This window comes from Carcharhinus amblyrhynchos, chromosome 24 (assembly GCF_965287045.1).
Source record: "Carcharhinus amblyrhynchos chromosome 24, sCarAmb.v2.hapA, whole genome shotgun sequence".
In the NCBI taxonomy this organism is placed as follows: domain Eukaryota; kingdom Metazoa; phylum Chordata; class Chondrichthyes; order Carcharhiniformes; family Carcharhinidae; genus Carcharhinus; species Carcharhinus amblyrhynchos.
Window position 1 is genome coordinate 3,400,105 of NC_137347.1, and position 22,769 is coordinate 3,422,873.

General features: G+C 42.1%; 1 protein-coding gene across 6 annotated transcripts in view; it reads right to left on the minus strand.

Moving 5' to 3' along the window:
- The window catches only part of adgrb2 (adhesion G protein-coupled receptor B2), a 930,376-nt gene that overhangs the window by 136,394 nt on the left and 771,213 nt on the right, over window positions 1–22,769 (minus strand). For all 6 annotated transcript variants that reach the window (XM_080211622.1, XM_080211621.1, XM_080211620.1 and 3 more), the window contains one exon: window positions 20,168–20,318. In XM_080211622.1, the coding sequence (XP_080067748.1) occupies window positions 20,168–20,318 (151 nt within the window). The remainder of the gene's footprint in view (window positions 1–20,167; window positions 20,319–22,769) is intronic.

A 22,769-nucleotide genomic window follows, 5' to 3' on the forward strand; every position in this document is an offset into this window, starting at 1 on the left:
TCAAAAAAAGTTAAAGGTAAGACATTGATTCTGATTGCCACTCCGTGAAAGTTCAAGCCTAATACCAATGATTCTTTTGTCTCCTGATGATGAATAGCATAAGTAATACAGTTTTTTATAACTTCTTCCAAAGACTGAGACCCATAGCCATTAAAGAGAGTAATTTTCCCCGGCTCGACAATTTGTGATGTCTAAATGTCCTTGGTGTAACTGTTGCAGTATATTAGGTCTCAGAACTCTTGGCGCAACCACTCTCTCATCATAGGTGTCTAAGTCATCAACTACACTGAAGTGTCTTCTCTGTTCAAAAGTGCTGCCTGGGAAGGGATTCTGGCACGTATGCTGGCCATTCTTTGATGCAATACTCTCAGACCTGAGTGCATTCTTCATTAGATTTTGGCACATCTTAGATTTAATTCAGTCACTGAGTTGTAGGTAGAGCTGTGGTTGTTGTTGATGTCAAAGTTTTTACCTCTTCAACAAGGGCTGTGTCACCTTGTTCAGGCCTTGTTACTCAGATTTAGGACAATGCATCTGCAATGAAGGACTTTTTAGCAGTTGAAGGCTCTCAGTATAGTCGTGTCACTACACAATACTATTCTTCGTGATCTGCTTGTGCTCTTCAGTGTCTAAGATCACTTACAATTACATAGCAATTTTCAATACCAATTAATTCCCACATATGAGAATAAATGTTTTGCAAAACTAGCATAGATCAGAAGATTGTGGACTATGCTTTTTCAATAATGATGCAGCAGGTTGTCACAAACTGGTGCTTTGTGTTACATTTATATTGCAGTGAGTAATGTATAAAATTGAAGCACATGGGATTGGGGGTGGTGAATTGAGATGGATAGAAAACTGGTTTCCCAGATCATTCTCTGGTTGGGCTTTTCCAACCCTCCTGCTGGTGGGGACTTTTGGTCTCTCTGAAGGCAACCCAGCAGCATGGCCAGCAGGCAACAGAAATGGCCTCAACTCCAAGCAGGAACACAAGATCTCACCAGCAGCCAATGGTGAATTACTTCCACATCTGGGGCGGGGGAAAGACAGGAGAGCAGAAAATCCCAGCCTCTGCCTTTGCATCAAACATCATCATCTGAAGTCTGAAACTTCGTACTCATTGGGGCATTTTTGCCAACTAGGGTTTGTGGTCAGTCTCTGTGTTGAATTGAGAACACAAATGTAATCTGCAAACATTTCACATGCACTTGTAGCAACCAATGCTTCTTTCTCTATCACTACATATCTCTGTTTGGTCATTTGTCAATTAACGGTATGCATAGTAAGCTGGTCAATACTTTCCATCAGTGTGTAACTGAAAGATTCCAGTCCTTTTGAAGTTTGCAACAATGGGTCATAGTAAGCTAAAATGTCAGATGATATCAGCACCTCTTTGATTTTCTAATAACAGCTGTATAGTGGCTCCTCCCCATTATCTTGTAACAGCTGACATAGTGGCTTATTGATAATGACTAGTTTAGGCAAGGGCTTTCCAACTTGGTTCACCATATTCATGAATCTCTGGAGCTCAGCCACATTGGGAGGAGCTGGAAACACCTTATTGCTCTTGTCTTCTATGGATGAACTCCAGATCTATAATATGCCCAAGGAACTTGACAGTTGGCTGTGACAATTCACATTTGTTGTTAAATGTAATACCTACTTCTTGTAGTCAACACAGGAATGTTCTGTCTGAGTGGATCAGGATATCATCCATGAGACTAATGACTCCATCCAGTCTTTCTAGGATGTTCAACATTGTCCTCTGGAAGATTTCTGGCCTGATGTAATGCCGAAGGGTAATCCGTTGAAACAAAAGTTCTCAAAAGATGGAATGAAAATTGTGAGCAACTTAGACACTTTAGTGAAGCATAGTTGCCAAAAACCGTTATTTGCATCTAGCTTCATGAAGATTGAAGTCTTTCCCAATTTTGCGGAGCTCTTATCCAGACGGCAGAGAATGAAATTCACATTCATCTGCTTTGTTTAGCTGGATAAGGTCTATACAAATTCTGCTAGACACATTGGGCTCTGGCACTGATACTATCCTCAGTGGGAACCAACCAGCTTGTTTGCTCTATCACAGGTGAAATAGTCTCTTGCTTCAAAAGAGAGTAAAATACCTTTCTTATCTTTGCAAGAGTGGATGAGAAACTTGCATGCAAAAAGGCATACTGGCTTTGTTTCTGGACATAGAGTGATGTGGTATGCGGTCTTCAGCTTTCCTGTGAACAGCTACGGAAATTCAGCTCTGAATTTTTTAGGCTGATCTTGACTTTTCTTTCCTTCTGCTTTGCAAGTCAGATGTAAGTTGGCAAGTTTTCCTGTGTAAGAAGAAATGACTCTGGTACAGGATCACATTTAAGGTCTCAGTGACTTTTCTCTCTTTATGTTGGAAGGTTGCATTCAGTTGTCTTACAACCATAGAGCCATAGAATCCTACAGTGCAGAAAGAGGTCCTTCGGCCCATTGAGTCTGCACCGACCACAATCCCACCCAGGCCCTACCCACATATCCCTAAATACTTTACCCGCTAATTCCTCTAAGCATCTCATAGCATCTCACCTTGAGTGCTGTACCTCTTAGCTTCTTGTATTACATCTGAGGAAAACTTTTCTTTAACTATGGTTCAGCATCAAGAACCACCGAAACTGCTACACCTGTGTCCAACTTAAAATGAGTCTTATTCCTTTGACTAGGATATCGGTGCTGCAACAATTCCCGCTTGGTTCCTGGATCTCTCTAAGGAAAGGTATGTCAATATCATTGATATCTTTGACTTCTCCCAATTATACTGCAATTTGCATGTCATTTCATATAATGCAATCGCATAAAATCTAATATTGCCAGCAGTTAGTATAAATAATGTTTATTTGGGCTAGAATTTGAGAGGACTAACAATCATTTGTTGCAAATTGGAAAAATCTACTAACACTAGGGTGAACCCCTTTGTCATCTCCATTAAAATATTTTAAAATAATAAGTGAATTCTAACAATTATAGAAAATACAATACCAATCTCAATAGCTACTTTCTTTTGTAACAAATATAGGGTTTGCAACCCATGTCACAACATCACTAAACACAGTATTACCAAAGGCTCAAGAGTAAGAATGGATGATAATTTAGTGTGTATTTGCGCAGTAGTGATGATGAAGGCCATGTTTCCATTCTTTTATTTTTAGCAGTTGAAGGCTCTCAGGATAGTCGTGTCACTACACAATACTATTCTTCGTGATCTGCTTGTGCTCTTCAGTGTCTAAGATCACTTACAATTACATAGCAATTTTCAATACCAATTAATTCCCACATATGAGAATAAATGTTTTGCAAAACTAGCATAGATCAGAAGATTGTGGACTATATTTTTTTCAATAATGATGCAGCAGGTTGTCACGAACTGGTGCTTTGTGTTACATATATATTGCAGTGAGTAATGTGTAAAATTAAAGCACATGGGATTGGGGGTGGTGAATTGAGATGGATAGAAAACTGGTCGGCAAAACAAATGGCAGGCAGTAGTGGGGGAACCACAGGAACCCAACAATTCACTATGTATATTAATCATTTAGTTGAGGAAACTAAATGTAATGTCTTCAAATTTGCTGAGTGCGCAAAACTAGGTGGGAGATTGAGCTGTGAGAAGGATGCAGAGATCCTTCAGTGTGATTTGGAAAAGTTGAGTGAGTAGGCAAATGCATGGCAAATGCATGATAATTTGGATAAAAGTGAAGTTACTCACTTTGGTAGTAAAAACAGGCAGATTATTATCTGAAGGGTCATAAATTAGGAGAGGTGAATGTGTAACGATACCCTTGTATACCAGTCACTGACGGTAGGCATGCAGGTGCAGCAGCCAATAAAAAAAGGCAAATAGTATGTTGGCCTTCATAGCAAGAGGATTTGAGTGTAGGAACAGGGATATCTTGCTGCAATCATACCGGGCCTTGGTGAAGCCACACCTGGAATATGGTGTGAAGTTTTGGTCTCCTTATCTGAGGAGGGAAGTTCTTGCTCCAGAGAAAGTACAGAGAAGATTTACTGATTCCTGGGATGGCAGGACTGATATGAATCGGTTTGGATTGTAATAACTGGAGTTCAGAAGTATTAAGGGGAATCTCATAGAAGCTTATAAAATTCTAACAGGACTAGACAAGGTACATGCAAGAAGAATATTCCCGATGGTGTGGGTGTCCAGTACCGGTGGTCACAGTCTAAGATAATAGGCAGATCATTTAAGACAGAGATGAGGTGAAATATCTTCACCCAGAGAGTGGTCAGCCTGTGGAATTCACTACCATGGAAAGTAGTTAAGGCCAAAACATTGTATATTTTCAAGAAGCAATTAGATATAGCACTTGGATGAATGGGATCAGGCAACTAAATTAGATGATCAGCCATGATCATAATGAATGGTTGAGCAGACTTGAATGTTGAATGGCCTCTACCTGCTCCTATTTTCTATGTTTCTATGTGACTGGTTTCAGCTGTGATACCTATCAAATTAAAGCTCAGAGAAGGTAGGCGGCAATGTGAGCACTGCCTAAGCTCAAAATTAACCATCTCAGCTCCAGTTCCACAGGCCAAAGAGGGTGGCAGTACCACACAGTAAGACCCCAAAAGCAGGCTGGAACCCTTCAGGCCTTGGCCCTCTAGAGATTATCACAGTCAACACGGATGTAGCAGAAGGGTAAGAAAGGTGAAGAAGGTCTAGTTGGACAGCGTGGACACACATGTTAAGCATCTGTGAATTGCTTCCACCTCTGTAAATAAACTTATTTATTGCATCTTGCTCCTTGCTTTGATGAAATGTTTTCCTCTAGTGCTGACCAGACAACTTTGAGGATCTATGCATTATCCCCACTGCAAATTGTCATCATCCTCCTGCAATAGGACGATGGGAAAACGCTCTCTCCTCATGGTGTGAGCCTTATCAAAGAACAAAGGAGATGTGAGAAGCAAGTTTTTTTACAGCACAAGAATCAGCCCTTTGGCCCATCACGACTGCACCATCACATGACACCTTTCTTAACTAAAGACATTTTGTGTCAATGTGGTCCATCTCTCTCTCTTCACCACCTCTTCATTTATCTGTCAAGATGCCTCTTAAACATTGCTATTGTACCTGCTTCTATTAAGTCCTCTGGCAGTGCATTCCGGGCACCTCCTTTAAACTTTCCCCCTTTTTATGGTAAACTTATATCGCTTAGTAATTGATGTCTCTACCCTGGGAAAAAGACTCTGACTAGGCATTCTATGTCTTTCATACTTTTGTAAACAGGTCGTGTCCTTAGTCTCCAACGTTCAAGAGAAAATAAACCAAATTTGTCCAATTTCTCTTAATACCACCTCAGGGTGGCACGGTAGCACAGTGGTTAGCACTGCTGCTTCACAGCTCCAGGGACCTGGGTTCGATTCCCGCTCGGGTCACTGTCTGTGTGGAGTTTGCACATTCTCCTCGTGTCTGCGTGGGTTTCCTCGAGGTGCTCCGGTTTCCTCCCATAGTCCAAAGATGTGCAGGTTAGGTTGATTGGCCATGATAAAATTGCCCCTTAGTGTCCTGAGATGCATAGGTTAGAGGGATTAATGGGTAAAATATGTAGGGATATGGGGGTAGGGCCTGGGTGGGATTGTGGTCGGTGCAGACACGATGGGCCGAAGGGTATCTAATACCGACCAAGCCAGGCGACATCCTGGTGAAGCTTTTCTGTATCTTCTCCAAAGTCTCCATATCCTGCTGGTAATGTGGTAGCCAGAACTGTACACAGAATTCCAAATGTGGCCTAACTAAAATTCTATACAGCTGCAACATGACTTGCCAACTTTTATATTCTATGTCCTGACTGATGAAGGCAAACATGCCATATCTCTTCTTGACCACCTTATCCAATTGTGTTGCCACTTTCAGGGAACTGTGGATCTGTATGCCTAGATTCCTCTGTATGTTAATGCTTTTAAGGACCTTTCACTGTATTCTTCCCTCCTGCATTAGACCTTACAAAATGCATCACCTCTTTTGCCCAGATTAATTTCCATCTGCCATTTCTTCGCCCAAGTCTCCAGCCTATCAGTATCCTGCTGTATCCTCTGGTGATCCTCCTCACTCCCTGCAGCTCCCCCAGTCATTGTGTCGTATGCAAACTTATTAATCAGACCACTCACATTCTTCTCCAAATCATTTATAAATATAACAAACCACAGGGGTCCCAACACTGACCCTGCAGAACACGACTGGTCACAGGTCACCAGACAGAAAAACATCCTTCCACTGATGATCTCTCTTTTACGACTAAGCCAGTTCTGTATCCATCTTACCAGCTCACTGCAGATCCCACGTGACTTCACCTTCTGCATTTGGCTGCCATCTTGTAAAAGGCCTTGCTAATATCAATGTAGACAACATTCACCACCCTGCCCTCACAAATCATCTTTGTCACTTCCGTGAAAAACTCAGTCAAGTTTGTGAGACACGATCACCCCTTGTACAAAGCCATTCTGCCTATTGGTAATAAGTCTATCTTTTTCCAAATTTGAGTAAATCCCTTCCCGAAGAAATCAGTGAGGGTATATGCTGTCGGCAGTCAGATAGAAGAGGAATGTCCATAGAAGGGGCACAAGAATGATAGGATGTCCTCAGTCGTTCATCTCATCACTCTCCATGAATCACATGGCAATGAGGAGACCCAAAGTCATCTACCCCGTCTGGCCATTGTCACTGCCCCAAGGCTAATATCCTCTCCCTCTGGGATCTTCTCTTCCTCATCCATCTCAAATTCCTCCTCATTCTAGGAAGTGTACCACTTCTCCAAATCTTCCTCAGGCAGTTCCTCCCCCCGGTGAAGCACCAGCTTGTGAAGGAGCAACAGATGACCACGATGCACAATACCTTCTGTGGACTGTACTGCAGACTGGTATTGGGACCAAAATGCCAATGATCTGCTTCAACAAAGTATGAGTAGCAGTATGAGCCTCACTGTATCTACTTCATTGCTGCATTCTGCAGTCTCTACAAAGGTGACATCAGCAACATCCTCAATGGTTATTGCCTGTCTCTGAGAAGCCAACCCATAGCCGCCATGGACCCTCAAACACGCCAGGGATCTGAGAGCAGTTTGGAGTATGTGAATCGTGTACCCTCAAGACACGCCTGGAAGATTCGCTTTGTGTGGCTGCAGACCAGCTGAATATTCAAGAAATGGGAGCCCTTGTGTTTCATGAAATGCATTTCTTCATGCCACAGGAATTGGAGAACATGTGAATTCAGACGATGGTACCTGCACCTGTGAAAAACCAAATATCCGCACGAATCCTCTGGTTCTAGCCTGATCCAGCTTGAAACAGACAAAGCTTTCTGCCCTAACAAAGAGCGCATCTATCATCTCCTGGATACATTTACACATGAAGGTTTATGGGATCCTGCAAAGGTCACCCATGAAGCCAGGGAAGGATCCAGATGTGTAAAAGCTAAGGTGTTTGAATTTCAACACCACAGACAGTTGATGTCCTCCAGTCCCCATGCTGCCAAATCCTGCAGAAGGATGAATAGAACATAGAACATAGTATAAGTGAGCCATCAGTTTCCTTGCCAGATGTCTTTGGTGACACTGTTTCTTGCTCCTTTGCATAAAGGCCAGGTGCTGTAAGTAGTCCATGGGTCAAGAAAGGTGGTCTGAGCAATCACTATCGGGGCTATCTCCTGTGCCTATAGAGAAGCCCTGCTACACCTTCTTCCTCAAGGTTCTTCTTGGGCCTGTGGAAAGTCAAGTACCTTTGCTGATGTCTTCTCTCCTCTCTGAACCAGAACAATGGTAGTCTGTTCCACAGACTCCATTTCTCCCTCATTCAAATCATTAAAAAATAAAGCAGACACTTCACTCGAAGCTTGTGTCTCCTAAGTTGCACTGTTTGCCCAAACCCCTTCAGGAGCTGTGTCTAGATGACCAGTAATTCATATGCTGGCTATCACATTGAAATTCCCACCCCACCTTGATCAAGTGGCCATAGCTTTGGTTGTGCTGCGGCATCTGGGGCTCTCATCTCAATATCCTAAGCTTGTCTCTAAGGCCTTGTGTACAGCCTAATCGAAAGGGAGCACCTGTCAGAACACACACAGCATACTGGCTGGAGCAGTCACCTCAGCCAGTGTGCTCTTGCTAACCGTCAAAGGGAATGTACGTACTTACCCAGTTAGAAAATGGTGCAAGGAGACCTTGGTAGTCACTGAATTTGGTAGTTACTGCACCAGGTGCAGAGTGGCATTCAGTGACATTCACTCATCAGTGGTGATTTAGTGGGCACAGTTGAGTGAGCAGTCAGACTATAAGCATGTTAACTGACTAAGAAGGAAGTTACTGCATAAGCTGGAATCTGAAACGTAATGAGAAAATGCTGGAAAATTGTAGCATGTCTGACAGCATCTGTGAAGACAGAACAGAACAGGCGTTCAGTTTGGATGACTCTTCATCAGAGCTGAAGACAACTGGAAATAGGATGACATTTGTGGGGGCAGGAGTGTATGTTGAAGCTGTGGGGCTTGATAGAGGGCTACTGATAGGTGGAGGCAAGTGAGAGATGGACAAAAGGACGAAGAAATTGATGATGATCATGGCCAAGAAGTGTTTTGATAGTGGCACATTAAGAGATCAGAATGTATTACTGGCAGAATAAAGCTGAGCAGTGTGACAAAGGACAACCTGAAACAGGCAACAGATGGCCCTAGTTGGTGGAATGGTGGGAGGGGAGACAGTGCTAAAGGAAAAAAGATGGAAAATGATTTAAGAAAAGGGGAATGGAAAAATTTATGGAAGTAATGAAAAAAATTGATGAAAACGGGGCAAAGGGAGAGGAGAGAGTTCACAGTCTGAAGTGCAGGCAAGGGAACTCAACGTTCGTTCAGAAAGCTGTAAAGCGATGAGGTGCAGTTCCTCCAGTTTGTGTTAGGCTTCACTGGAACATTGCAACAGGCCAAGGGTGGACATATGGATACGAGAGCAGGATGGTGTGTTGAAATGGCAAGTGACAGGAAGGTATGGGTCCTGCTTGCGGATGGATTAAATGTGTTCTGCAAAGTGGTCACCGAATCTGTGTTTAGTCTCTCCAATGTAGAGTAGATTGCATTGGAAGCAGCAAGTGCAATAATGATAATTCTTGTGTGGAGGCCCGATAATGAGATGTTGATGTATTGAAATAAGGGACCCAACTTGCATGGTGGGAAACATGGCCCGCCACTGACAGGGGGAGGGGACAATCATAACATTCTGGCCAATGTAAAATGCAATCTGGGCTTCTCGTGAGATTTTCCTCTCCTGTTGCCAAATCTATCCAAAAAAACTGGAATGGAAAATCTTGGCTATAGTGTCCAACATTAGACGTAATTCTGTCATTGGACAACATTTGCTACATACTCTTCAGAGTGCTAAGAATTACTTTGACAATGAATTTAAAAGCTTAAAGTTTCTTTATTATTGTCACAAGTAGGCTTAGATTAAAACTACAATGAAGTTACTGTGAGAATCCCCTAGTTGTCACATTTCAGCACTTGTTTGGATACACTGAGGGGGAATTTAACATAGCCAATGCACCTAACCAGCAAGTCTTCTGGATTGTGGGATGAAACTGAAGCACCTGGAGGAAACCGATGCAGACACGGGGAGAACGTGCAGACTCCACACACACAGTTGGGAATCGAACCTGGGTCCCTGGCACTGCGAGGCAGCAGTCAGGCTTGCATTATGGCATGTATATGTACTGAAAGCTACATATATTAATACAGAAGATCCTATCCTTTGCACACTGATAGAACATGTTTACACACTGCATCTGTTTCAGCTGAACAAAGTAGATGACGGCCATTATTTGATTCATTCCTCAGGGCAATTCCTTGATCAATTGGTCAAATCGCCCAGTTTAAATTTCAAACGAAGCTTGGCCGTTATTTGTCAGCCACATCTGCTGGTGCGTTTTTCATCATAGCACCTCTACTAATCAGAGTCCACCTGCCAATCCAATCAGCATTCTCTTCTCACAGTATAAATTGTTGCTTTCCCCTTTTATTCTGTATATTGTATTATCAAATGACAACTGTCTCTTACATCAAGCATTTAATGGTCAATCAAGTAACTAGTTTCCTGATGTCATACTTGTTTCTTTTCTCTTAGTTTGTTCAATCTCAGGATCCTGCTTTATAAGCCTTCTCTTTGAACTCTGTGCTACTTGATGTACTCTCTTTCTCTCTCTGAATTTCATGCTGCATTATGGCTCCTCTCACTCTCTCTCCGAATTGCTTCATGGGCTTTTGCTCTTAAACGTCTTTATAGGCTCTGTACTCTCTCCAACTACTCTTTGTTTCATGGACTTGCTCTCTCCAACTCTATGCTGCTTTATTGGCTCTCTCTGTCTCCAAATTCCGTGCTGCTTTACGGACGCGCTCCAAACTTCATGCGGTTTTATGAATTCTCTCTCAAAACTCCATGCCACTTTATGGACTCTCTCTCTCCAAACTCCATCCTGCCTAAAGATCTCTCTCTCCGAATTCCACGACGCTTTATGGTCTCTCTCTTTCTCCAAACTCCACACTGCTTTTTGGGCTCACTCTCTCTCTAAACTCCACGCTGCTTTTTGGGCTCACTCTCTCTCTAAACTCCACGCTGCTTTTTGGGTTCACTCTCTCTGAACTCCACACTATATGTGCTGTCTCTCCCATCCAACTGTATGTTGTTTTATGGGCTTTCTACTCTCTCCAGCTAAGCTTCATTTCATGAGCTCTGTCACAAAATACACAAACTGAATTGTAGCTGTTCTCTGATCTACACTGTGGGCAAGAATTTCTAATTCGATTATGCAATTCACCTCACATTAATGTAACGTGTGCAACATATTGTGGAATTTTAAATGCATATTGCATTCAGCATAACTTGAGCTCTGTTGTGCAACCTTAAACCTTTGCATACTAGAAGCTGCCTCCACCCATAAAATTGAAGATGTCCCGAGGTTGACTTAATCACCATTATGAGTTTCTGCAAAGTGTTGTTTGTAGATCTTCATGGAGACTGCAGATATTAAGCTTATTCTTTTGGGCACAGGGATGATAAAAAGGGGACATTTTAAAAGCTTTTGAATGTAAATTTACATTTAATAAAATGACTATTGCACCACAGTATGACTAGCAAACGGTTTTGAAGATGCTTTAGAAATTAGGTTACTTACAAGTGGTGGATTGACATTGAATAATTAATCCTTTTCTTATATAAACCGATTTTCAGTTGGATTAATCAATCTATACAAAGATCCATTTCTATAGATATGAAAGAATGTACTTGAAAGCAATTTGCTTAAAAAAGCTATGTTTAAAATGCTGCCCAATTTGTGCTGGTTGATGGCACATAAGAACATAAGAAATAGGAGCAGGAGTAGGCCATCTAGCCCTTCGAGCCTGCCCCGCCATTCAATAAGATCATAGCTGATCTGTCGTGGCTCAGTTCCACATTCCCGCCCTCTCCCCATAACCCTTAATCCCCTCGCTTATCAAAAACCCATCAACCCGCGTCTTAAAAATATTTAGCGAGGCAGCCTCCCCCACTTCAATGGGCAGAGAATTCCAGAGATTCACCACCCTTTGAGTGAAGAAGTTCCTCCTCAACTCCGTTCTAAACCGCCCCCCTTTATCTTGAGGCTGTGCCCCCTAGTCCTACTGTCCTTTCTGAGCAGGAAGAGTCTCTCCACCTCTATCCTATCCATCCCATTCATCATCTTATACGTCTCAATGAGATCTCCCCTCATTCTTCTAAACTCTAACGAGTACAAGCCTAGTTTATTCAGCCTCTCCTCATAGCTCAACCCCCTCAACTCCGGTATCAGCCTAGTAAACCTCCTCTGCACTCCCTCCAAGGCCAAAATATCCTTGCGTAAGTGCGGCGACCAAAACTGCACACAGTACTCCAGCTGCAGCCTCACCAATGCCCTATACAGCTGCAGCAAGACCTCCCTACTTTTATATTCAATCCCCCTCGCTATGAAGGCCAGCATCCCATTAGCCTTCCTGACCACCTGCTGCACCTGCAGGCTGGGTTTTTGCGACTCATACACAAGGACCCCGAGGTCCCTCTGCACCGTCGCCTGCTGCAGTTTTTCGCTGCGTAATAGTCCTTCCGACCATTATTCCTACCAAAGTGGACCACCTCGCACTTGCCAACATTAAATTCCATTTGCCAGTTCCTGGCCCATTCGCCCAGCCTATCTAGATCCTTCTGCAGACTCTCCACACCCTCCGCGCAATTTGCCGTTCCACTAATCTTGGTGTCATCAGCAAATTTCGACACCATACACTCGGTTCCCTCCTCCAGATCATCTATATAAATGGTAAATAGCTGAGGCCCCTACCAGCTGTCCAGCCCATTGATCAGTGTGGTGAGCTGGGAAGTTGAGAGGCTAAAAATCTGATTTGCACCTTCTCTGTTTTACCAGTGAGAACGACTTCCCACCCAGAAAGGATGCAAAGCTCATTACCATTTGATTTGATTTGCTTTGATTTATTGTCACACGTAATTGTATACAGTGAAAAGTGCAATTCAGACAAAGCATATAGTTCATAGAGAAAGAAAGGAGAGAGTGCAGAATGTAGTGTTACATTCATAGTTAGGGTGGAGAGAAAGATCAACTTAATATAATGTAGGTCCATTCAAAAGTCTGATGGCAACAGGGAAGAAGCTGTTCTTGAGTTGGTTGATACGTATTCTCAGACTTTTGTGTCTTTTTCCTGAAGGAAGAAGGTGGAAGAGAATATGTCCGGGGTGTGTTGGGTTCTTGATAATGCTGGCCGCTTTGATGAAGTGTAGACAGAGCAATGAATGGGAGGTTGGTTTGCGTGATGGACTGGGCTTCATTCATGACTCTTTGTAGTTTGTTGCAGTCTTGGACAGAGCAGGAGCTATATCAAGCAGTGATACAACCAGAAAGAATGCTTTCTATGGTACGTCTGTAAAAGTTGGTGAGCTTCGTAGCTGACATGCCAAATTTTCTTCGTCTTCTGAAAAAGTAGAGGCATTGGTTGGTTTCTTAATTATAGTGGCAGCATGGGGGGACCAGGACAAGTTGTTGGTGATCTGGACACCTAAAAACATGAAGCTTTTGACCATTTCTACTTCATCCCCATTGATGTAAACGGGGACATATTCTCCACTGCTTCTTGAAGTTGATGACTATCTCCTTTGCTTTGTTGACATTGAGGGAGAGATTATTGTCGTTGCACCAGTTCACTAGATTCTCTACTCATAAGAACATAAGAAATAGGAGCAGGAGTAGGCCATCTAGCCCTTCGAGCCTGCCCCGCCATTCAATAAGATCATGGCTGATCTGTCGCTGCTCAGTTCCACTTTCCCGCCCTCTCCCCATAACCCTTAATCCCCTCTCTTATCAAAAACCCATCAACCCGCGTCTTAAAAATATTTAGCAAGGCAGCCTCCACCACTTCAACAGGCAGAGAATTCCAGAGATTCACCACCCTTTGAATGAAGAAGTTCCTCCTCAACTCCGTTCTAAACCGCCCCCCTTTTATCTTGAGGCTGTGCCCCCTAGTCCTACTGTCTTTTTTGAGCGGGAAGAGTCTCTCCACCTCTATCCTATCCATCCCATTCATCATCTTATACGTCTCAATGAGATCTCCCCTCATTCTTCTAAACTCTAACGAGTACAAGCCCAGTTTATTCAGCCTCTCCTCATAGCTCAACCCCCTCAACTCCGGTATCAGCCTAGTAAACCTCCTCTGCACTCCCTCCAAGGCCAAAATATCTTTGCGCAGGTGCGGCGCCCAAAACTGCACACAGTACTCCAGCTGCGGCCTCACCAATGCCCTATACAGCTGCAGCAAGACCTCCCCACCTTTCATTCCTGTACTCTGTCTCGTCATTGTTTGAGAGCCGACTCACTATGGCAAACTTGAAAATCGAGTTGGCGGGGAATTTGTCTACACAATTATAGGTGTATAAGGAGTATAGTAAGGGGCTGAGGACAAAGTCTTGTGGGGCACTGGTGTTGAGGATGATCATGGAGATGTTGTTGCCCATCCTTACTCATTATGGTTGTGGGTTAGAAAGTTCAGGATCCAGAGGCAGAGGGAGGAGCTGAGCCCCAGGCCATGGAGTTTAGAGGTGAGTTTCATAGAAATAATGGTGATGACGGCTGAGCTGTAGTCAATAAACAGGAGTCTGACATAGGCATCTTTGTTATCTAAGTGTCCCAGGGTTGAGTGTGGGGTAGTACTGTTAGATTATCTGGATGTCCATGAAATTATTGAGTCTATCACAGCTGCTTCTGCCCATCTGGAGGCTTCCCACCTTGCCAGCGATGCGTCAGACTGATGAAAATAACTATTGCTCCTCAGTTGCAGTGACCATGTGCCATGGCCATGTCGGGGGTAAACTGGAGGACATTGAAGTCTTTAGGTAGTTGGGCATGGCCAGATACTGCCCATCAGGCACTGGGGGGGATGGGGTAGAAAGAGATCTCCCGGTTCACTGGCAGATTGGGGTGCCCTGCGGAATGGCGCCCGAATGCTCTGAAGCTAAATTCACTGATGTGCGTAAGTTCCGCACCCCATTGGCGGAAAGATCCCAGTCGTCAAAAAAGTGACGGAGTGTTGGAAGGCTGTCAATATCGCTGAAAAAACCGGCGCAGCAGGCTCCTGTTTTCTTGCCATCATGACACTGAGTTTTTTGGTGAAAATTCCACCGTTTAGGTCAATAATATGCAAATTAGCTTGTGGAAATACGAGAAGAAGGTTGGGGAATCATTTCAAAGCAGGCAAAGTATAATAGGGGGCTGAGGACACAGTCTTGTGGGGCACTGGTGTTGAGGATGATCATGGAGATGTTGTTGTTGCCCATCCTTACTCATTGTGGTCATGGGTTACAAAGTTCAGGATCCAGAGGCAGAGGGAGGTGCCTGGAGTGCTGACAAAGCCAAAGTGGAAATTCCACTCCAAGTGAACAAGATTTGACCTTGCGACAGAGACAATATATATTGGCAACCATTAAGGCATCAAACACACAAATAGCTGCAGTTATGAACAGTGCCAAAACTACTTACAATTTTCCTTCACTGCAGCCAATGGTCCCCTCAACGAGTGCTCCAAATTGCCACCGGCCAAATTCTACTGCCCAGGTTTGACTGGTGGGTGCAGAGACTCATGGAAGCAATATAAGCCAAGATGAAAATGAATTTGGAAGGTCATAATTATGTCATTTTAAGAATCATATGTTTACAGGGTATGTGCATTGCCAGGGAGGCCAGCATTTATTGCCCATAACTAACTGCCTTTGAGAAGTTGTGTTGAGTCACCTTCTCGAATTGTGGCAGTCTCTGTGGTATAAGAACATCCACTCTGCTGTTAGGGAAGCAGCTCCAGGACTTTGACCCAGTAACAATGTAGCAATGAAAATATATTTCCAAATCAGTGGAAATCAGCTGCTGTCCTTGCCCTCGTAAATAGTGGTGATTGCAGATATAGAAGGTTCAGTTGATAAGAAAGTTGTGCCAATGTTAAAGGAAGTGAATATTTTAAGGTACTGAATGGGATGCTAATCAAGTGGACTGCTTTGTCAGAGCTCCTGCAGTTGTTCAAGCTGTGCTCATCCAGACAAGTGGAGCATATTCATGACACTCCTGATTTTTACCTTGTAGATGATGGAAAAGCTTTGGAGAGTCAAGAGGCAAATTACTTCCTCAAAATGCACAGATTGTGTCCAACTCTTAAAGCCACAGTATTTAACTTCAGTTAAGTTTCCGGTCAATGGTGACCACTGGAAATTATAGGTTGGCGATTCAATGGTGGTAATTCCATATAATTTCAAGAGAAATATTGGAGAATAGATGAGAGGTGACCTTATTGAGACATACAGGATTCTCAGGGGCGTGACAAGATAGATGCTGAGAGATTGTTTCTTCCATTTTACATATACTTAGTGATTTGGCCCTTCCACAGCCTTTTGTTGATCATGGGCTCTGTCTATTGCATGCTACGTCTGTTGTTTAGTTTGTCACCTCAATTTCAGTTATGTCTTGTGCTGCCCCGTCACGCACTCCTACACTGTACATTGTAGCGGGGCAATGATGAAGTGAGGAATATGCTGGGCCCTAAAGTGATGTAGATTGTGGTGGAATACGATTTTGCCACTGCAGATGGCCCAGAGCGCTCATTCATACCTAGTTCTAAGCTTTTATTACAATTGTGAATATATCCAACTGAGCACAATGATAATGCCAGATAACTTGTTGGAGGGTGTCCTCAGTGTGAAGAAGGATCTTTGCCTCTACAAGTATTGTGTGACAGTCACTCCTATTAAAAGTGTCCTGGACAGATGTATTTTTGACAGATAGGTTGGTGATGACAAGGTCAAGTAGGTTTCTTCCCAGTATTGCTTTATCACTATCACAGGTCTGGATGGTAGGTATGCCCATCAGGACGTAATCAGCTTTGTCAGTTGTGCTCTGACTGAACAACTCTTGGTGAAGGAAGATTCAAATCTCCCATTCAGACTACATTCTGTGCTCTTGCTATCCTCAAGTGGTTGAGTGGTAGGTGGAAGTTAACAGTAAGTTTCTTTGTCCATATATGACTTGATACTGTAAGATTTTATGGGAGCTGAAATTACTATTAAGAATTGCCTGGACATCTCCTTTCCAATTATGCCACAATATCCACTGAATATTTCCTACCGGTGGGTTAGGACAAATCAAAAATGGTGATCGAGGAATCTGGAATGGTATCTAAAGAGTTGGATTTGGTATCTAAAGAGTTGGATTGGAGAATAGATGAGAGGTGTCCTTATTGAGACATATAGGATTCTCAGGGGCGTGACAGGATAGATGCTGAGAGATTGTTTCTCCCATTTTAAATGTACTTAGTGATTTGGCCCTTCCACAGCCTTTTGTTGATCATGGGCTCTGTCTATTGCATAAAGTCAGAGAATTTGGTGTCATGGGACGAGAGACAGAATGGATTGCCAGCTGTCTTAAGGGGAGAAGGCAGAGGCCAGGATTTTGCGTTGCCGCCACAGCATGTCTCCCCTGGGAGATGCATACGGCCATTTGAATTGCCATTTACTTTGGTGGGATAGTAATGTCCTGCTAGATGAGTGGGGCCACAAATTCCTGGCTAGAAAGTTAGGGGAGTGCATCTGGAATAAATACTGCACTATCTTACTGGAGAATTTAAAGAACTCACCAGGATAAAAACAGTATTTGGTCAGGAAATTTTGCTGAGGTCCCCTGTCCATAGAATCCCTACAGGGCAGAAGCAGACAATTAGGTCCATAAAGTCTGCATCGACTGCCTGAAAGAGCATCCTACCTCCATAATCCTGTGCATTTACCATTGCTAATCCATCTAACCTGTACATTTTTGGACTGTGGGAGGAACTTGGAGTACCCAAAAGAAACCCATGCAGACACAGTAAGTACATGCAGTCTTCACACAGTCACCCAAGGCTGGAATCAAACCCAGGTCCCTGGCACTGGGGCAGCAGTGCTAATCCCTGTGCCACCGTGTCACTTTTTTTTTTACACTGAAGTCAAGCTTGACTGATGAAACCTGACAAAGCCAGATTGCATAACTTTGAATTTAAAACATAAATAGTCCAGAACAGCAGGAATGGGAACATGGTCATGCAATAGTAATGATCTGATTAGCACTTAGACCTATGCTGAAAGTTAAAAGTCACTGTTGACTTGCAGTTTGGCATCAATCACTGAAGTGATTCCTCAACATTGATCACAGCTCATTTCAGGAAACTGCTGACTTACACATTTGTCCCTGACATGAGTTGAGCCGTTCTTTTTACTCTTGAATCTAGGAAGTTGGGCTTCTACAATGTTACAGTGAAATGGTAATATTTCTTCTATTATAAGAACATAAGAAATAGGAGCAGGAGTAGGCCATCCAGCCCTTCGAGCCTGCCCCGCCATTCAATAAGATCATGGCTGATCTGTCGTGTCTCAGTTCCACATTCCCGCCCTCTCCCCATAACCCTTAATCCCCTCTCTTATCAAAAACCCATCAACCCGCGTCTTAAAAATATTTAGCAAGGCAGCCTCCCCCACTTCAACGGGCAGAGAATTCCAGAGATTCACCACCCTTTGAGTGAAGAAGTTCCTCCTCAACTCCGTTCTAAACCGCCCCCCCTTTATCTTGAGGCTGTGCCCCCTAGTCCTACTGTCCTTTCTGAGCAGGAAGAGCCTCTCCACCTCTATCCTAGCCATCCCATTCATCATCTTATATGTCTCAATGAGATCTCCCCTCATTCTTCTAAACTCTAACGAGTACAAGCCCAGTTTATTCAGCCTCTCCTCATAGCTCAACCCCCTCAACTCCGGAATCAGCCTAGTAAACCTCCTCTGCACTCCCTCCAAGGCCAAAATACTTCAGGTTATCCAGCATACAACATAAAAGGATATTATAATCGACTCAAATGCAGTGAACGCTTTAAGTTTGAAAGAAAAATAGAAAATGCTGGAGGCAGCAGGACAGGCTGAATTTGTAGAGCAGGGTGTCAGCTCTGATGAAGCATCAGCTGAAACTTTCTGCCTTCACAGATGCTACCTGTGCTACCTGAACCACTGAGCATTTTCAACATGTTCTGAATTTTTATTAGTGTTCCCTTTAAACTAGTTATCCTCAATTATAATCTCCTGTTCTTTTGAACATTCATTACTGCTTATAAAAGGCATACAAATAGAGTTTAGATTTTGCTCAATGCTTTAAGAAGCTGTTACTTGATACATTCAAAGAAGCTTTCCTCAATCTTAGCTTCTGTACAGCAGGAATCCAGAGGTAATTATTATTACGTTAGAATGACAATAAAAGATTTTCAATGAAAATATTAATTTGTCTGATTTCTTCAGGTGTTAAGGAAATTGCTGTATATTTCTAAACATTGCTAAAAGGGCACTGAAACATGGACACTGGTGAAAGAAGTGTCCAGGCTCTGAGATGCATATTGGAGACACATGCAGAAGGTAAAAGGGATAAAAACTAAATGAATAAAGTGCTGTTGGCAATGATATCAGAAAAATCAAGTTTGTTTGATGTTATTAAAGAGGAAAATTAATTACATTGGGGATGTTTTGACATGGAATAAGATGTTGACAGAGGAAAGGAAAAAGACCAAGTCGATTCTAGATTTTGTGAAGGATAGATCATGCAAAAGTCAAGCAGAATACAGAACACTTTGGAGAAGTGACCTAGAACCTTCCTCAGGTGGACCACTGGTGGTAATGATATAATAAAACTGATGTTCGATTTCTTTTTGTTGTGCTAATTAGGTTGTCCAATTTGTTAATACTGATAATAATTGAAATGTCAACTATCCACCAGATATTTGGACTGGCAGGTTAATGTTTTATCCCATTTTGAACCTGTTATTTTAGCTGATAAAAATACATTAAGTTATTGGTGGCAGATAGCAATTGCAGAAGAAATCATTGTAATGAGGAGATATTTGTAATATTAGCACTCTTTTCACTGGAGCAAAGAAGGCTCAAAAGGCAGTGAATGGAAATGAAGGTGAACATTAGAAAGACTATTTACTTTAATTTGGGAGAAAGATCATCAACTTTGAACTTGAGAGTAAGGAGAATTTAGGAGAAATTACAGTTCTTAGAATTAGAATCCTTTGCCACAGAGAATGGTCTGATGAATTTGTTGAAGGTAAAAAATAGATAAACAATTGAACCAGGAGTAAGTACAGTTTTATTAGGCAGAAAGAAAGTCAATAATTTAACTTTAGCTAGCTCTAGTATACAGAAATTTTTAGCCAAATCATTTTTCTGTGCTGCAAACTTTTATGGTTCAGTATTTATTTGCATATGAGTGTGACAGGATGATAGCCAAAAACAAAACAAATTCATTATAAAAACAGTGACCGTGTTGAATCACATATTAACTGACAGATAGTTGCTTCATTCGTGGATTTTCTTATTGAAGCATGAATATAATAGAGCATCTCCAAGGGAAACAAAATTTGCTGCAGAGTGATTTTGACAATGTAATTAGTATCAAAAAACAGTCAATGTATTTGGTCAGATCTGAACCATTTGCTTTGAGTTTAGAATTTTAACAGTTCCTTTGCAAATTGCACATGATATGCATTTTATTTGTAAAGACAGTCACATACCCCAGCCAAGGCAGAGAAAGCGTTTCCTTATCAGCCTGGTCCTAATTTTTCCCAGCACAGCAAGATAGGACTGCCAGGCTTCTGTCAACACCCAACAGAAGGATGAAAGGAAAAAGAAATGCAGAAAAGCTGCTGTCATCATACACACACCCTGGAGAAAAGCAGGAAAAATGTTTTAAAGAACATTTGAAGCAGAATGACAACGCCTTACAAAGCCAACAAGGGTATACTCTGTGGGGATCCTGTACAAAACAGGCAGAAATCACCAAGACTTTTTTCATATCTTACTGAAACACAAGCTGGTTGATTATAATTTGCAAATTCAGTTCAAAGTACTACAGAGTGAATTTGAGTTTACTCCCAGTTAGAACATTTACTTCTGCCACATTTAGCCAAATGAAGGAAGAATTATTTTGAATATTTTGAGTATTGCACATATAATGGACTCATGTGAACATATTAAACAACTTCTATGTCCATTTATGTATAAATTGCTATCAAAATTCTATAGATACAATTTTGGCTAGCATTATGATATTTCACCTACCTATTTAAGGGATACAGAACTAAGTAAAAAAGCACCAAATCTTACATTTTACACCTGTGTCAACATGATAAACAGAATAGGACTTGGTGATGGGGAAAAGTGATATTTATCTAATAGCTCTGGTACAGTACTGTAGTATAAATAGATGTTACCTGCACGATTATACCATATGTCTTATTCAAATGTCACACAGACAGGGCAGTTGATTTGAGGCAATATGACAATCCATGTCAATTCCCATAAATTGCAATTTAGTGATTGTTCTGTCACACTTAACCTGAAGTTTAAACATGTAATGTATTTTACATAAAATCTGGTTTCAATGTTTCCTGTTCTTTCTTGTCAAATTGAATTGCTGCATGAAAACACCTGTTAGGCAGAATGAGAAATCGACTTCTTTCAAGGGCAATTCACATAAATTCCACAGCAGAACAACAGACCAATTCTTCCTATCTATGTATTATTCAGAATTCACCTTTGTTCATGTATTAAAGGATTTGCAATATCCACCTTACAACAAAACATGTTTCTAATCCCTCAATATCATCTTGTTTACATAAGATTAACACTGCACACATTTTGTTTCCTTTTAAAATCCTGTACAATTCTACAATTTAAATAAATCTTTAAATATATTTAAGAACTGTTTAATTTTGAAGCACTTGCAGCAAATGTCATGAGTCGGCCAGTATGTGAAGACACGTCCATCTTGCATTACAAAATTGGAATTAGCTGCAACATACCCACTGCTGGAGTATTCATTAACAGGAAACGTCATTGACTGGATTTTCAACAAGGGCCAGCAACCCAACACCCAACTAAATTCTGGGCCTTGATACTGCACCTGAACTATGTTGTTCTTGTAACACCGTTTTTAAATGTAAATGGACTGATTGGGCAAATTGGACCTCCTGCCCAATTAGAAACACCTTGAGGAGCTGGAAGCTACCAGGCTGACAGCAGCAGTAAAGTCAGGAGGCAGTCATATTGGTGGCTGCTACTGCTGTGTCAAGGACAGCAGGCAACTCATGAAGCGACAAGGAGGATAAAGGCAGCGCAAAGTGGCCATGAATGATAAGTTGAACAACCGTGTTCGACCTTGGCACGGATTAACCATTCAAATTTCAGAAAAAAGCACCAATGGAAACAGACTTCCTTTTGCCCCGTGTCAGCACTGACATCTGCGTATTAATGTGCATTAGACAATCTGGCTTCATCCGCAAAAAGACTGAAAATCCCATTCTGTAGCAGACAGGCTGCTTAACATACTCCTTAAGAAACTTAAGGGGCTGTAAATTGGTAGAGAACTGGTTTCCTGTTCCCTCCACCTGCTGGCCATTTGAAAATTACAAACACTTTGAGGTGGTGGAATCCAGTGCCGCCCTTTTCAAATTGGACCTGCATCCTTTCCTTACTCACTGGCAATTGAAAATCCAGCCTCGTCAATTTAAGCACTCAACATGCTTAACACCTAAGCAGGTGTTCTATAGAAAGAAATTACCACATTTTAGAACATTAGTTGTCTCTATAAAAGAAAACAAGCACTTGCAGAGAAGCAATTACACTTTATAGATGTGGCCCACACAATCTGAATCGGAGCAGCTGGTCAATTTAATAAGAAGGCTGCACTAATGCGGTTCCACTGGGGTACTTAATAGCTACTTGTGTCACACCACATTGAAACAGCTTTCTCAACACATCACATTATTTTTCTATTCTGGATCTTTGTAGCCAATGGTGAAGAGGAGAATCTGACCGAATGCATTACTTTCAGAAAATGGTAGTTGGGAACCAAATTGGAATTACATGGGATGAGAAGGCACCATGAGCGATATTCAGTTGAACACAAAAATATACTAGGTTTATTGTCTTCAGTACTGGCTACATACGAGTAGAAAAACAATGTGTTTGTCTCAGTTGCCAGAAGTTTCCCTACATTGGGAACCAATTATATTCTACATCACAGATCATCTAAATTTTGATAAGGAAAATGTGAATTTGGTTGCAAGAATATTCACAGTGTAAAGATTCAGGTCTACACTTGCGTGTTTATTA